Source organism: Hyperolius riggenbachi, chromosome 2 (genome assembly GCF_040937935.1).
Source record: "Hyperolius riggenbachi isolate aHypRig1 chromosome 2, aHypRig1.pri, whole genome shotgun sequence".
Taxonomy (NCBI): Eukaryota; Metazoa; Chordata; class Amphibia; order Anura; family Hyperoliidae; genus Hyperolius; species Hyperolius riggenbachi.
Window position 1 is genome coordinate 304,911,185 of NC_090647.1, and position 14,654 is coordinate 304,925,838.

General features: G+C 44.9%; 1 protein-coding gene across 4 annotated transcripts in view; it reads right to left on the reverse strand.

The window, feature by feature from the left end:
- Nucleotides 1–14,654, reverse strand: part of AIRIM (AFG2 interacting ribosome maturation factor) — a 30,121-nt gene that overhangs the window by 8,190 nt on the left and 7,277 nt on the right. For all 4 annotated transcript variants that reach the window (XM_068269049.1, XM_068269047.1, XM_068269050.1 and 1 more), the window contains 2 exons: nt 14,378–14,650; nt 11,445–11,624 (listed from right to left, as the gene is read on the reverse strand). In XM_068269049.1, coding sequence (XP_068125150.1) covers nt 11,445–11,624; nt 14,378–14,649 — 452 coding nt within the window. In that variant the 5' untranslated portion in view covers nt 14,650. The remainder of the gene's footprint in view (nt 1–11,444; nt 11,625–14,377; nt 14,651–14,654) is intronic.

The following is a 14,654-nucleotide window of genomic DNA, read 5'->3' on the forward strand; positions in this document are numbered from 1 at the left end:
TGTAAACAGGTAGCGTGTCAGCAGTGACTGGGGCTATTTTCCGACAGTTTGGAGCATCATATATTTCTGCTTAACTTCACAGAAAGATAATAGAAGTGTACATAAATTTAAGCTCAGGTACCTGTAAAATGAACAATTACACTTAGAAATAAAGAAAAAAATATTGCCAAAACTGTCCAGTAATAAACCAGTAAGGTAAATGCCTAAAGATTTACACGCTTTTAAACTTTTGTGGAGAAAAACAAAACTGTAATTCCGTCAGTTCAGTTTTATACACTGCAAGCATTAATGTGGCCATACACTAGATGATCACTGTGTTTGAATCGCTAATAATCAATGCCACAATCGATACCCCCAAATTTTGCTTGATTGGCAGTGTGTTGGGAGCACGTTGCTAGCGCCGTTCGATGTGACGACGGTTGACGTAGAGTGTTGGCAGCAGAGCCATTAATCTCACCTGTCCAGCAGACGCACCTGCTCCCGTGTCTTTACTTCCTCCCTGTGGCCTCAATTCACTAAGCTTTATCAAACACTTTATCGAACGTTTGATAATTTTTAATAGATAATAATTCTTCACAGACAAAGTCTCCGCTATAAGGTCCGCCATCCAACTTACAGCATCTGAGCCTAATATAGCGCCGAAGACCATTAGCAGAGACAACGTAACACCTTGGTCAAACTTCAAAGAAATTGATGAAGAAGTCACATCAAGCATCCTCCTTCACGTCCGCCTAACTACCTGTGACCTGGATCCAACACAGTTCATGTTGAACTGCCCCGACCTGTTCGTACCGGTATTCCTCAAAATTGTTAACTGTTCCTTACAATCAGGGATATTTCCTGCTTAAAGCAGCCCATACACTCAGCCGATTTTCTGGCCGACCGATCGACCCCAATCGATCGATCGATTGCAAATCGGTTGGCCAATCGACCGATCGACGGCCGATTTCGATCGATTTCGATGGATTTCCATCGAACTTGCAGGGTGGAAAATTTAGGTCGATCTGATGAGATTGCTTATCAGTTTGCATTGGCCTTAATGGAAATCTGATGGGAAAAAAATGCCATCAGATCGAATTTCAATAGATTTCAAACTGAAATCTATTGGAATTCTATCCTGGTAAAAAATGTTCTAAAAACGCATCAGATAGATCATCAGATGCATTTCTTATCTATCTGCTGCCAATCTGACGAGTGTATGGGCACCTTTACTGAAGGAAGCAATCATCAGGCCTCTCCTCAAAAAACCCTCCCTGGACCCAGATGCAATGACCAGCTACAGACCTGTCTCTAACCTCCCCTTTCTGGGCAAGCTAATTGAAAAAGCTGTATACCTCCAGCTAGAAGCCAGAATCCTACAAAATAACAGTTATGACCCATTCCAGTCTGGCTTCAGGAAACACCACAGCACTGAAACTGCCCTCATCCAAATATGCAACCACCTGCTCATGGCAAGAGACAGAGGAGAGTGCTCGATTCTCATACTGCTAGACCTTTCTGCAGCCTTTGACACAGTTGACCATGACATCTTGATAAACAGGCTACAGGAATACTGCAGCATTGATGGCATGGTACTTCAGTGGTTCCAATCCTTCTTGAGTGGCAGAACCCACAAAGTGTCTATGGGGCCCTTCCTGTCCACCCCTGTAACACTTAAGTATGGGGTGCCCCAGGGCTCAATCCTCTCTCCCCTGCTTTTCACGATTTACATGCTACCGTTGGGAGAACTAATCCAAAAACATGGCCTGACATACCACTGCTATGCAGACGACACCCAACTATATCTTTCCTTCAAGCCTGGTGTGACAGACCCAACTCTAACTATAAACGCCTGCTTACGTGAACTACAGCAATGGATGAATGACAACTGGCTGAAACTAAATGCAGACAAAACTGAAGTCCTTCTGATTGGAGGGCAGAGCATGATAACAAAACAACTTAACTTGCAGTCTTCAACACTGGGAATTGAGGGGATTTAAACTTCAGAACTCAAATCTCTGCTGTGGTGAAATCATCCTATTTTCACCTGAAGAACATTGCAAAAATCAAGCACCTCATACCCCCAGAAGATCTGCCAACCTTAGTCCACGCCTTCATCACATCCCGACTGGACTACTGCAATGCTCTCTACACTGGCCTTCCAAAAAAGGCGTTGTACCGTCTACAGCTGATACAGAATACTGCTGCCAGACTGCTAACCAACCAACCCCGTCACTGCCACATAACGCCAGTCCTGCATTCCCTTCACTGGCTACCTATAGAATGGAGGGTCCTATTCAAGATCGGCCTACTGACATTTAAATCCCTGAATAATCTAGGCCCTGGATACATGAAAGATATGTTACAGCTGCGTAGCAATCCCCGCATTCTCAGATCCACAGGTTCTAATAATCTAGTCATACCCAGAGTCCACTTGGAAACTTTTGGTCCCAGAGCCTTCTGTCATGCTGCCCCTACGTTTTGGAACTCCTTACCTCAACAGATCAGGACAGCCCCATCCCTGGACGTGTTTAAATCCAGACTGAAAACCCACCTGTTCAGTCTGGCATTTGCAGAAATATAACTTTTGTTGTGTGAATACTTCATCCTTCTAATTACTGAATCTGAGAGAGCCTAAGCGCTTTGAGTCCTATGGGAGAAAAGCGCTATAGAAATGTTATTATATTGTATTGTATAATTTACCTCATGGGTAAAATCTAATTTTGAATTCACTAAGGTGTTATAGATTTATTGAACGTTTTATCGATAAAGCATTTGATGAATCTATAACACCTTAGTGAATTCAAAATGAGATTTTATTCATGAGGTAAATTATCAAACGTTCGATAAAGTATTTGATAAAGCTTAGTGAATTGAGGCCTGTGTCTTCTATCCCTGTCATGTGACAAGAGATGCAGTATATACACTAGAGGTCTGGCGTGAACTTCAGCTTTTGTCATATGACACACGTGGAGAAGATTCAGGGAGGAGGAGTCCCATGGCCTGGAGAAAAGCCACCAAACAGGGGTGGAGGTACACCGACGGGACAGGTTAAATTTCTTTTGTCAACACCCAGGATGGAGCACAGATGCGGGAGACATGGGTGACTAAGCATTTGGCTACTCCACAGATTTTCAATCTATTTCATGCCAAAATAAATTGAAAATCTTTGTACGGTGTACGGACAGCCAATGGATCCCTCTCTGATCAGATTCAATCGGAGAGGGATCTACCGTATTTTTCGGACTATAAGACGCTCCGGACTATAAGACGCACCTAGATTTAGAGGGCAAAAACCAGGAAAAATAAAAAAAATACTAAATCTAGGTGCCTCCATGGTCCAGGAGTCTCCTATAGACCTTTAACCTCCCCCTAAGATGTTTCTATCTAAGTTATACTGCCCAGCTACACTAACCACTTCTGCCCCACCAACTACACTAACAACTAACTGATACCTCACCCCCAGCTACACTATACTTCACTAACCACTAATATATCCTCCCACCCAGCTACACTATACTTCACTAACCACTGATGTATCCCCCCACCCAGCTACAGTATACTTCACTAACCACTAATGTATATCCCCCACACCCAGCTACACTATACTTCACTAACCACTGATGTATCCCCCCACCCAGCTACACTATACTTCACTAACCACTGATGTATCCCCCCCACCCAGCTACACTATACTACACTTCACAAAGCCCTGTCACCTCCCCCCCCTCGAACCTAGCTACACTAATTAACCATTACTATTAAACTAAAAGCTCACCCATAATGAGGAGGTTCGTGGCAGCAGAGTTATCCGGAGGTGTTCCAGCATAGCAGCAGCTGCTGCAATCTGTATGCCGGTGTCCATCATCTTGTACCCCGAGCGGCGGCAGTGGGATCAACTGTACATCTCCCTGGGTGGCATAGCAGCAGCCGCTGCAATCATCTGCAATGCCTATGTGCATCTGCGGCTTGTCCCCCGAGCGGCTCCAGCAGCAGCATAATCCGAGATAACTCCCCGGGTGGCATGGTTGTAAATGCTAATAAGATTGCTTATGTATGCACCTCTTCTGCCCCGCATCAGCCGCGCGTCTTTGTAATACAGGCACAGCGGGACATCTTCAGCCACGTTACTATCAGCATCCGGCAGAGACCTCTGAACTGCTTCCTTATTGGTGCCCTCTGATGACCTGCGTCGCACGTTCGCCGGGGTCATGTGGCGAGCCAATAAGGAAGCAGTTCAGAGGTCTCTGCCGGACGCTGATAGTAACGTGGCTGAAGATGTCCCGCTGTGCCTGTATTACAATGACGCGCGGCTGATGCGGGGCAGAAGAGGCGCAATGCATAAGCAATCTTATTAGCACTTACAACCATGCCACCCGGGGAGTTATCTCAGATTACGCTGCTGCTGGAGCCGCTCGGGGGACAAGCCGCAGATGCACATAGGCATTGCAGATGATTGCAGCGGCTGCTGCTATGCCACCCAGGGAGATGTACAGTTGATCCCACTGCTGCCGCTCGGGGTACAAGATGATGGACACCGGCATACAGATTGCAGCAGCTGCTGCTATGCTGGAACACCTCCGGATAACTCTGCTGCTGCTGACACAGTGCCCGCCCAGACAGGTAAATTGTTACATTTGGACTATAAGACGCAGCAACTTTTTCCCCCCACTTTTGGGGGAGAAAAAGTGCGTCTTATAGTCCGAAAAATACGGTATCTCTGATGGTCGATCTGGTGAACATCTATAAACGTATGGCCACTTTTAATAGTAACCAATAACTCTGCATGATGACAGGGTTTTTTTGTTCATACAAAGCAAAACCACACCATGCGCTTTCTACCACAAACTGTGAACAGGAAATGTCGAACCCTTCTGCAGATCATCGGGTTAGTGTAAGTGTTGAAAATGAGCATCAAGTAACTCTGAGCAGAAATAAGTAACCCTGAGCAGCCAATTACTCTAGCAGGAAAGTGGGAATTTCTGGGCAGTTTGTGTTCCAAAACAGTACACATTCCATGCCGATATAGAATTGACGCTTACAGCTTCAGAAATGAATAGTTGACAACACACAAATGGAAATATTACTTTTATAACATAACACCATGTGCAGCACTTGCAGATATTATTAGCAATTATTTTTTAACTGAAAGTGGAATGTGCCTTTAGTATGACTATTAGAAGAAAAGATTGTAAATGTCTGATGTAATCTGTAATGCGCTGTGGAAAATATGCTGGCGCCACCTAAATGTATAATAATTTGTTTGGAAGATGAATAATCAAAACAAATATGCTGATCATTAGTAAGGTGCTCAGGTTACAGTGTTACCTCACCACAATCTACAAAGGTTGTCTGATGATACTAAAGCCTCAAATAATAGCTCAAAGTTTTTCAAATTTTCCTTAAAGAGTAACTGTCAGGCTGCAAAAGCTAATTTAAACCTGTATTCTCCTGTGTTAAACAGTTTAGAAGGAAGCCAAAAAGGCAATACTGAAGTTAAAAATCTCTCTTACTTTGATTTTTGAATAGCAATCCTCTTTATTCCCAAGCTCCTAAGGAGGCCGGCAGGCCGCATAACAGATACTGCAAAGCATGCTGGGGCTGCTTCTTCTCCCTACTGCACTCCCTTGGTCCTTCCCCTTCATTTCCCTATCCCGCCCTAAGGCTGCTTTCACAGTGAGAAGTTACAGGCTCATGATACAGCAGCTTGTAACTTGCAGCCCAGCTCACAGCACTGAAAAATCAATGTGCTGTTCACAGGGCACATGTTCCGTTAGAGCAGTGCTGTGCAACTGGCGGCCCGCGGGCAGGCCTTCTGCTGTGGCCCCCCTGCTGTGGCAGTGTTAGCACCGAGTTCCCAGAGCTGACAGGACTTTTTTTTTTTAACCTTTTCCCCCATGCCTCGGCTGCTATCATTTAAATTTACAGCTCCCTCCGCTCTGCTCCCCCGTGCTGCCGCCGCCTCACCTCAGATCGGCGGCAAGCAGGAGATAGGAACCAGCCAGACCAGCGCACGGCAGCCGCATGGGGGACTTTAAATGCTGGACGTGACTGATGATGTCACTTCCTGCATTTAAATTCACGGCGCGGCTGCCGTGCGCTGGTCTGGCTGGTTGCCATCTCCTGCCGCTGATCTGAGGTGAGGCGGCGGCAGCACGGGAGGGCACTAGCGGAGGGGAGAGGGGCTGTAAAATGTAGCAGCCGATCTGAGGTGAGGCGGCGGCAGCACGAGGGTGGGGGAACGAGCAGAGTGGGGCTGTAAATTTACATTATAGCAGCCGATCTGACTCCATTTGGTGGGTATATCTGCAGCCAATCATTATTGCATTTTGCAGGTATATCTGCAGCCTCTCCTGATTGCATTTTGTGGGTAAATCTGCAGCCACTCCTCAATGCGTTTTGTGGGTAAATCTGCAGCCAATCCTCAATGCGTCTTGTGGGTAAATCTGCAGCCAATCCTCAATGCGTTTTGTGGGTAAATCTGCAGCCAATCCTGATTGCGTTTTGTGGGTATATCTGCAGCCAATCCTGAATGCGTTTTGTGGGTATATCTGCAGCCAATCCTGAATGTGTTTTGTGGGTAAATCTGCAGCCAATCCTGAATGCGTTTTGTGGGTAAACCTGCAGCCAATCCGAATGCGTTTTGCGGGTAAATCTGCAGCCAATCCGAATGCGTTTTGTGGGGAAATCTGCTCCCAATCTGATTGGGTTTTGTGAGGAAGTCTGCTCCCAATCTGATTGGATTTTGTGAGGAAGTCTGCTCCCAATATGATTGTGTTTTGTGAGGAAGTCTGCTCCCAATCTGATTGCGTTTTGTGGGGAAGTCTGCTCCCAATCTGATTGCGTTTTGTGGGGAAGTCTGCTCCCAATCTGATTGTGTTTTGTGGGGAAGTCTGCTCCCAATCTGATTGCGTTTTGTGGGGAAGTCTGCTCCCAATCTGATTGCGTTTTGTGGGGAAATCAGCTCCCAACCTGATTGCATTTTGTGGGGAAATCTGCTCCCAATCTGATTGCATTTTGTGGGGAAATCTGCTCCCAATCTGATTGCGTTTTGTGGGGAAATCAGCTCCCAACCTGATTGCATTTTGTGGGGAAATCTGCTCCCAACCTGATTGCATTTTGTGGGGAAATCTGCTCCCAACCTGATTGCATTTTGTGGGGAAATCTGCTCCCAATCTGATTGCATTTTGTGGGGAAATCTGCTCCCACTCTGATTGTATTTTGTGGGGAAACTGCTGGGGAGGGGGGGTCTTCCGGCACTCCACCATGTGGCCTGGAAAAAGAACGACCCTCCATGCCCGCGAAGTTGGACAGCACTGCGTTAGAGTATACTGCATGAGTCCACTATTGTTCCTAGCCACATGGCTAATTAATATTCACTGCACAGTAGTGTTGTCTGGATCATGAACGATTAGGATCTTTGATCCGGATCTTTTTTGTGAGTCGAATCATCAGGAAGCAGGGTAAGGGAGGATATTACATCACAATTGGCTTCATACAAGACAGTCAAACATGGAACCTGCCATGAGCTGTCAGGAGCATCAATCTCTGCAAATACTATATAAAAATTCTGTGAAATCCAAACGTGGACAGTGAAATGCATATGTAATGTAAGTACAGCCAATATTTAGCTACTGATATATGTGCTTTTTTCTCTGAGACCCTATACCTAACAGCTCCTCTTTAAAGAGAACCCGAGGTGGGTTTGAAAAATCTTATTAGGACACAGAGGCAAATGCTGTATACAATGAGCAGCCTCTGTGTCCATACAGACTGTCTCCAGGCTGCTGTCCCCTATAAAAAAAAACTCCAGGCTAGTGACACTCAGATTGTCGCTAGCTGGCTGTTTACCTAAGGTTGTCAGTCACCACTGCGGAGGGAAGGGAAACAGGCTGGGAGCCGCTCTATAGAGGAGGCGGGGAGCGGCGGTGACTAACAGCCTTAGGTAAACAGCCAGCTAGCAAAAATCTGTGTGTCGCTAGCCTGGCGTTTTTTTTTTTATGGGGACAGCAGAGCCCGTGGGGAGCCTGGGGGCAGTCCTGCTGATTCTGGCATCTTGCTGATTCTTTCTTTTCTAATATCTTTAGCCATAGACAATGAACAAGTCAGCCTCATTCTTGTTTTAGGTGTGTGGTTAAGACGCAGAAAGATCAGCAGGATGTCAGACAACTGGCATTGTTTAAAGCAGGGGCGTCCCCAGCCTTATTCAGCTCTGGGACCGTTATCCAGACCAAACTTTTTTCCGGGACCGGGGGGGGGGGAAGAGGGGGGGGAGGGCGCGGCGGGAGTAGGGAGAGTTTGAGTAGGAAGCTGGTGGCCGCTTCTTCCATAGTTCCCGTCGCCCCTCTTCGTGCGTGCTCTTCATAATCTCTCACAGCAGCGCATCTCGCGTCTGCTGTGTAGAGACAGGAAACAGGAGAGTGGCTCTCTCAGCGTGGGAACCGCTGCCCTGCTTCCTGACGCTACACAGCAGCCGTGGGACACACCCGCGCTGCTGTGTTGAAGATGCCAGACCCGCAGCCCGGCGCAAAACGTCCTGTGGCCCGGTATTGGGCCGCAAACCGGGGGTTGGGGACCCCTGCTTTAAAGGAAGTCAACACGGCAGCCTCCATATGCCTCTACTTAGGTACCTATTACGCTACTGTGACAGATATCAGGAGGTAGTGACTGGGAACGTCCAAGATGGGATTTATATTTCACACAGCCTCCGGTTTTTTGCCTCCCAGTTCCCTTAATGCAGCCCAGGTTTTCTGCATTTGTCTGCAACAATCAGGTGGGATGAGTTTCCCAACCAAGGAGACTAGTTAAGCTCCCAGCCTTCAGTCTGAAATTGCTCTTTGCCAGAAACTGCCCAAGCTTGGTCAGGGAAGCCGACAAGGGGCTTGATTCATTAAATTACCGTAATATTACCCCGCATACATAGCTTGTGGTATTGATACAAAGCACTGGGTAACATACCTGTCGCATGCCCGTGCAACTACCCCACATGTCGCGACCACGGTACTCTATTAGCTACTACTATGGTAAAATGCGCATTAACATTGTAGCGGCTGCGCTAATGGAGTACCGTGGTTGCGCTATGAGTGTATCTTGCAGTAGTTACATGCGCACTCTGAGGCTGTTAGAGAAATGGCCTGTGTGTAGATTAGCAGCCTGTTTGCAGTTTTCTTTCGGCATTATTTGTCTGCATGTAAATAGTGTATATCGTTGTAAATAAACTTCACATTGGTGTTAGATTCTATTGAAGCCTGCTGTGTCTGTGTTTTGCTATTCTGTGTGTTCAACCCAGAGACCCCAAGCACCCTACTACCTACCTGATCCCTTACACTATGTACATACATTGAAGTTTTGAAGTGTGAAACGATGGTTCATGAACCCACAGTCCATAAGACACAATATACATTATGTCATTGAAACAACAAAAAATCTCAGAGTTAATTTTCTTACATAGATGCCAGAAATAATCTTTTATGATCACTTCAATTGTGAGCACTCTTTGAAGAGGTACAACTTGCTCGCCTCTCTGCTGAGCAGCACAAATTGCCCTATAGCACAGAGAGGGAGCAGATGAGCAGGAGGTGTTAAGCTGCTGCAGAGAAATATAATGCCTAGCACACACCATGCAATTTCCCATCAGATCAATGGGTCGAATAGATCATTTCCAACAGGTCCAATCAGGTTTCCGATCGATTTTTTACAAAAGTGATCAGAAATGTGATTGGAAATCTGATCTGACCTATCCGAAATTATTGATTCAACCCATCAATCTGACAGGAAATTGGATGGTGTGTACCAAGCATAACAGCAACTAGAAGACTTAACTAGAAGACTTGACTTAAGGTGGCCATACACCTAGAAATTTGGCAGCTGATCAACCATCCGATTTGATAATCATAGAATCGGCTGAAAATCTGTGCTGTAACAAGCATGCTTGATTGAAGATTTGAACAATTTCAGGCCCGACGTGGTCAACTGGGCGTGTGGCGGCAACAGTGTGCAATATTGGGAGGAACGTGATTGCACCCCCGGCCTCTGTACCCCCAAATGTTCATATGCTGCCCCAACTCCCATGCATTAAAATCTCTCACCCGTACGTCTGCCGCGAGTCCCGCTGCTCCTACCTTATTTGTGTCCCATACGGCTGTTGAACAGGCGTGTGAAGTCACAAATGCGCCACGTGCTATGTGCAGCAGCTACGTGGGACGTTAATGAGGAAGAAGGTGCAGCTAAACTCACGGCGGCCGGACAGGTGAGAGATTTTGATGCACCGGCACTAGGGGGTGGCACATTACCATTGGGGGGACAGCAACGGAGGCAGCAGAGGTCAACTCCCAAGAGATTTCATGCTGAAATCAATTGGTAATCGACCTGCGATGTATAGGCAGCCAATCAGATCTCTCTCTGATCAGATTTAATTAGAGAGAGATCTGTCTCCTGGTCGATCTGCCCATACATAGCCTTTAACCACTTCAGCCCACAGGGTTGAAATTTGTTTGCATCTGAGCAACTTTCACCTCCCATTCATTTGCTAATAACTTTATCACTACTCGGCACAATGAATGGATCTATATCTTGTTTTTTTCGCCACCAATTAGGCTTTCTGTGGGTGATACATTTTGCTGAGAATTAATTTATTGTAAATCCATTTTAACAGGAATATTAAGAAAGAAATGGAAAAAAATCATTATTCCTCAGCTTTTGGCCTTTATAGTTTGAAATTAATACATGCTACCATAATTAAAACCTATGTACTTTATTTACCAATTTGTCCCGCTTATTACACCATTTAAATTATGTCCCTATCACAATGTATGTCGCCGATATTCAATTTGGAAATAAAGGTGCATTTTTTCAATTTGCGTCCATCACTATTTAGAAGCCCATAATTTAATAAATCATATTGATATACTCCTTTGACATGCATATTTAAAAAGTTCAGACCTTTAGGTAACTATTTATGTTTTTTTTTTTATTTAAACTTGTATGTGGGTATTTTTTGGTGTGGGAGGTAAACAGGGGTTTTTAATGTATTAAAATGTATTTATTTAACACAAAGTGTGTTTTTGGTGTAATTTGCTATTTGGCCACAAGATGGCCAAAGTCAAAAAGTCCTGGGAGCGATCGATCTCGCTCCCAGGCAGAAGAAAGGAGACCAGAGCTCATAAAAGCTGCAGCGTTTGAAGAGACGCTGTCGGCTTTTCTCCAGGGGGGGGGGGGAGGGGGGTCCGATCAGCGAAAGGGATTTATAATCCCTTTCACTGATCGGTGGGCTAACGGCCCGCAGCAGGGGGGCCCGCGGGAGTGCGCGCAGCCTAGCTGGATGAAAATTTTCGTCCAGTTAGGCTGAAGTGGTTAAGGAGACATATGTAATTACCTATGGTAACTGGCTTCATGGCTTGTGGGTTTGATCCAGTGCAGCTTCTATACAGCATACAAATTGGTAATTCAGCTGTGGCAAAGGATACTGGTTTCTGTAGTATTTCTCTATATCTTGTAGCCACTCTAACATGTCAGCTATAGAGGGACTGATAGATGAACGCTTCACACAAGCATCAAGGACAAGTTTCTCTGCATTAACTTCATAAACATACAGGACAGACCCCACATGGTGACTCACAGAATCCCTCACCTTCTGGAGAGTACATCTGTAATAACAAAGAGACTGAATTTATAATTGTCACAAAACTTTAAGTAAAATTAAACCTTAAATACTGTATACGGTACTGAGTCAACTTTGTGTATAAGTCGACTCCAGTATTTGACCCTCTTACGCAGGATTCAGTATAAATAGCCGTGTTGGCACTCTGTGATAAATTTGTGGATTTTGGGTCGCAGTTTGGGCACTCGGCTTCTAAAAGGTTCGCCACCACTGGGCTAGACTGATATTAAAATAGCAGGACACCTTGAGTAATTGGGGTTTCTCCCTAAATAATGTTATTGCATTAAGAGAAAGCCTCCCCCAGCTAGCTTCTTACAGGTGGAGCTTCTGTGCCTATCTTGAGAGTTTACATTCCTTTTGCTATACACTTGTTTTTGTTATAAATTACACATACAAAAAAAAAACTTGCATCCAAGCATGCATTACATAAAAACACAAACAAAGAGGCTCTGTGCATTTTAACTGTTTGGTATTATCTCAACTGTTTCCATTCAGCTACTGTACCCTTTCACTCCACATATTCACACAGCCAGGGTTGATGGGTTTTGTCTAAATGCTCATACACATGTGCAACATAACCACTTCCCAACTGAGGGGTTTTACCCCTTCAGCATCCGAGCAATTTTCTCCTTTCAGCGCTCCTTACATTCATTCGCCTATAACTTTATCATTACTTATCGCAATGAAATTAACTATATCTTGTTTTTTTCGCCACCAATTAGGCTTTCTTTAGGTGGGACATTATGCCAAGAATAATTTTATTCTAAATCTGTTTTAATGGGAAAATAGGAAAACATATGGGAAAAAAAACATTATTTTTCAGTTTTCGGCCATTATAGTTTTTAAATAATGCATGCTACTGTAATTAAAACCCATGAAATGTATTTGCCCTTTTGTCCCGGTTATAAAACCATTTAAATTATGTCCCTATCACAATGTTTGGCGCCAATATTTTATTTGGAAATAAAGGTGCATTTTTTTCAGTTTTGCGTCCATCCCTAATTACAAGCCCATAGTTTATAAAGTAACAGTGTTGTACCCTCCTGATATAAATATTTAAAAAGTTCAGTCCCTAAGGTAACTATTTATGTATTTTTTTTAATTGTACATTTTTTATTTTTTTTTTAATTACAAAAAAAAAAAAAATGGGGAGTGTGGGAGGTAATGAGTTAATTTTTTTGTATAAGTAATGTATGTGTGTGTGAAAAATAGTTTAGGGTGTAGTTTACTATTTGGCCACAAGATGGCAACAGTTTAATGCGACCTCCAAGCTTCCTTCCGGAAGCTTGGAGGAAGTACAAAGAGGCTGGTATTTTTTTTTTTTTTTTTTACAATGATCGAGCTGCTTAGCGAAAGCAGCAGATCATTGCGGGGGCAGAGATCAACGAACGGGAATGTATTTTCCCGTTCATTGATCTCCGGGCGAGCGGGCAGCGGCGTGCACGATCGCGGGAGTGCGAGCGGGAGAGCGGACATCGGCGGTAGCGGCGGTAGCGGCGGGGGGTGCGTATATCTACGCTCCGGGCGGGGAAGTGAAGTCCAAAGGAGCGTAGATATACTGTACTGCGGCGGGGAACTAGTTAACGCACAACCAACTGCACAACATAATCAGTTGCACAACTTATTGCTTACATGATGCTGATCAACTAAACAACCAACTCTTTTAAATGTATAAAGACTGCGTGCGCACCAACAAGTCCGCATTCAAAAACAAGTAGTTCAAACTACTTGTACACACATGGCCAACCTACAAGATAGTTGGACAGACTGAACCCCTGGTTGGATTGGGCAAACCACCTGTTATCAGTTGGACGTCTTGTCTTTTGCCAGCGTATACACTCCCAACTACCATCCAACAGACCAAGCTTAGGCAATAGTTGGGCAAAATATTTGCATGTGTGTATGAGCCTTAAAGCTGCGTACACACGCAAGACTGGGGCGGCCGATAATGACTGCGTCAGCCAGCAATCTAACCTGAAGAATCAATTCGAAAGGACGGCACACCTGTAATAAGGTGGATGCTGGTACTGGATTCCTAGTCAATAGTGAATCCACAATCAAAAGGAGGAATCTGCACACAGACTTGCTGGAACTTCATGAAAATGTTATTGTCCCATCACACACGCGAGCAATACATCTGACCGTATAACCATATAATTGTTTCGGGGCCAATATGGTCCCCTTTGTCAAGGCATGGGGTAGACAAACATACATGTCAAGTGATGTCACATGTGTGCACTCCATTGTCCCTCCCTGCATAGTAACAGAATGTGTTGTCAGCTTTACAGTTGACACGTCTGTATAGTCTGGACCAGTGATGTTGCCCAAGTGATCAGGTCCTGATCACCCACGGGCAACATCAGTCAGCCCGTGTGTACAGGCCTTAAAGAGACTCAGAGATTAAATAAATGCAAGATTTTTTTTACTTATCTGGGGCTTCCTCCAGCCCCATAAGCACAAATGCATCCCACGGCGTCCTCTCGCGGTCTCCTATTCAGCTGCGATCAGCCCCGGTTACTGGCTCAGTTGCGTCCAGTCTGGGTCTTCTGCGCACCTCCCGAGCATGTGCAGTAGACCCGGATTGATGCGACTGGGCCAGTTACCGGGGCTGATTGCGGCTGAACGGGAGCTCGCGGGTAAGTAAAAAATATTGCATTTATTTCATCTCTGAGTCTCTTTAAGGTGCTGAAGTGACCTAATACAATAATGTTTTAAAATAATGAATTGAATTCAGCTTACATCTTATCATTAAGCTTTTCCAAGGTTAGATCCATAGCAGATTCAAGTTTAAACCAAAGTCGTTCCTGTAGATCACTGTATTCACTTAAAGGGGTTTTTGCAAATACAACCTTCTTGCAGGACTGCAGTTGCTGAGCCAGATTACTCAGGGTGGTAATCAATGAATCACATTCTGCTATGACAAGGTTCCATTCCTCCTGCTGTTTTTCTATAACATCAAAACACCTTCTCAGAGATTGCTGAAGTGACTGCAGAGCAACAGCTTCTGTCATGCTGG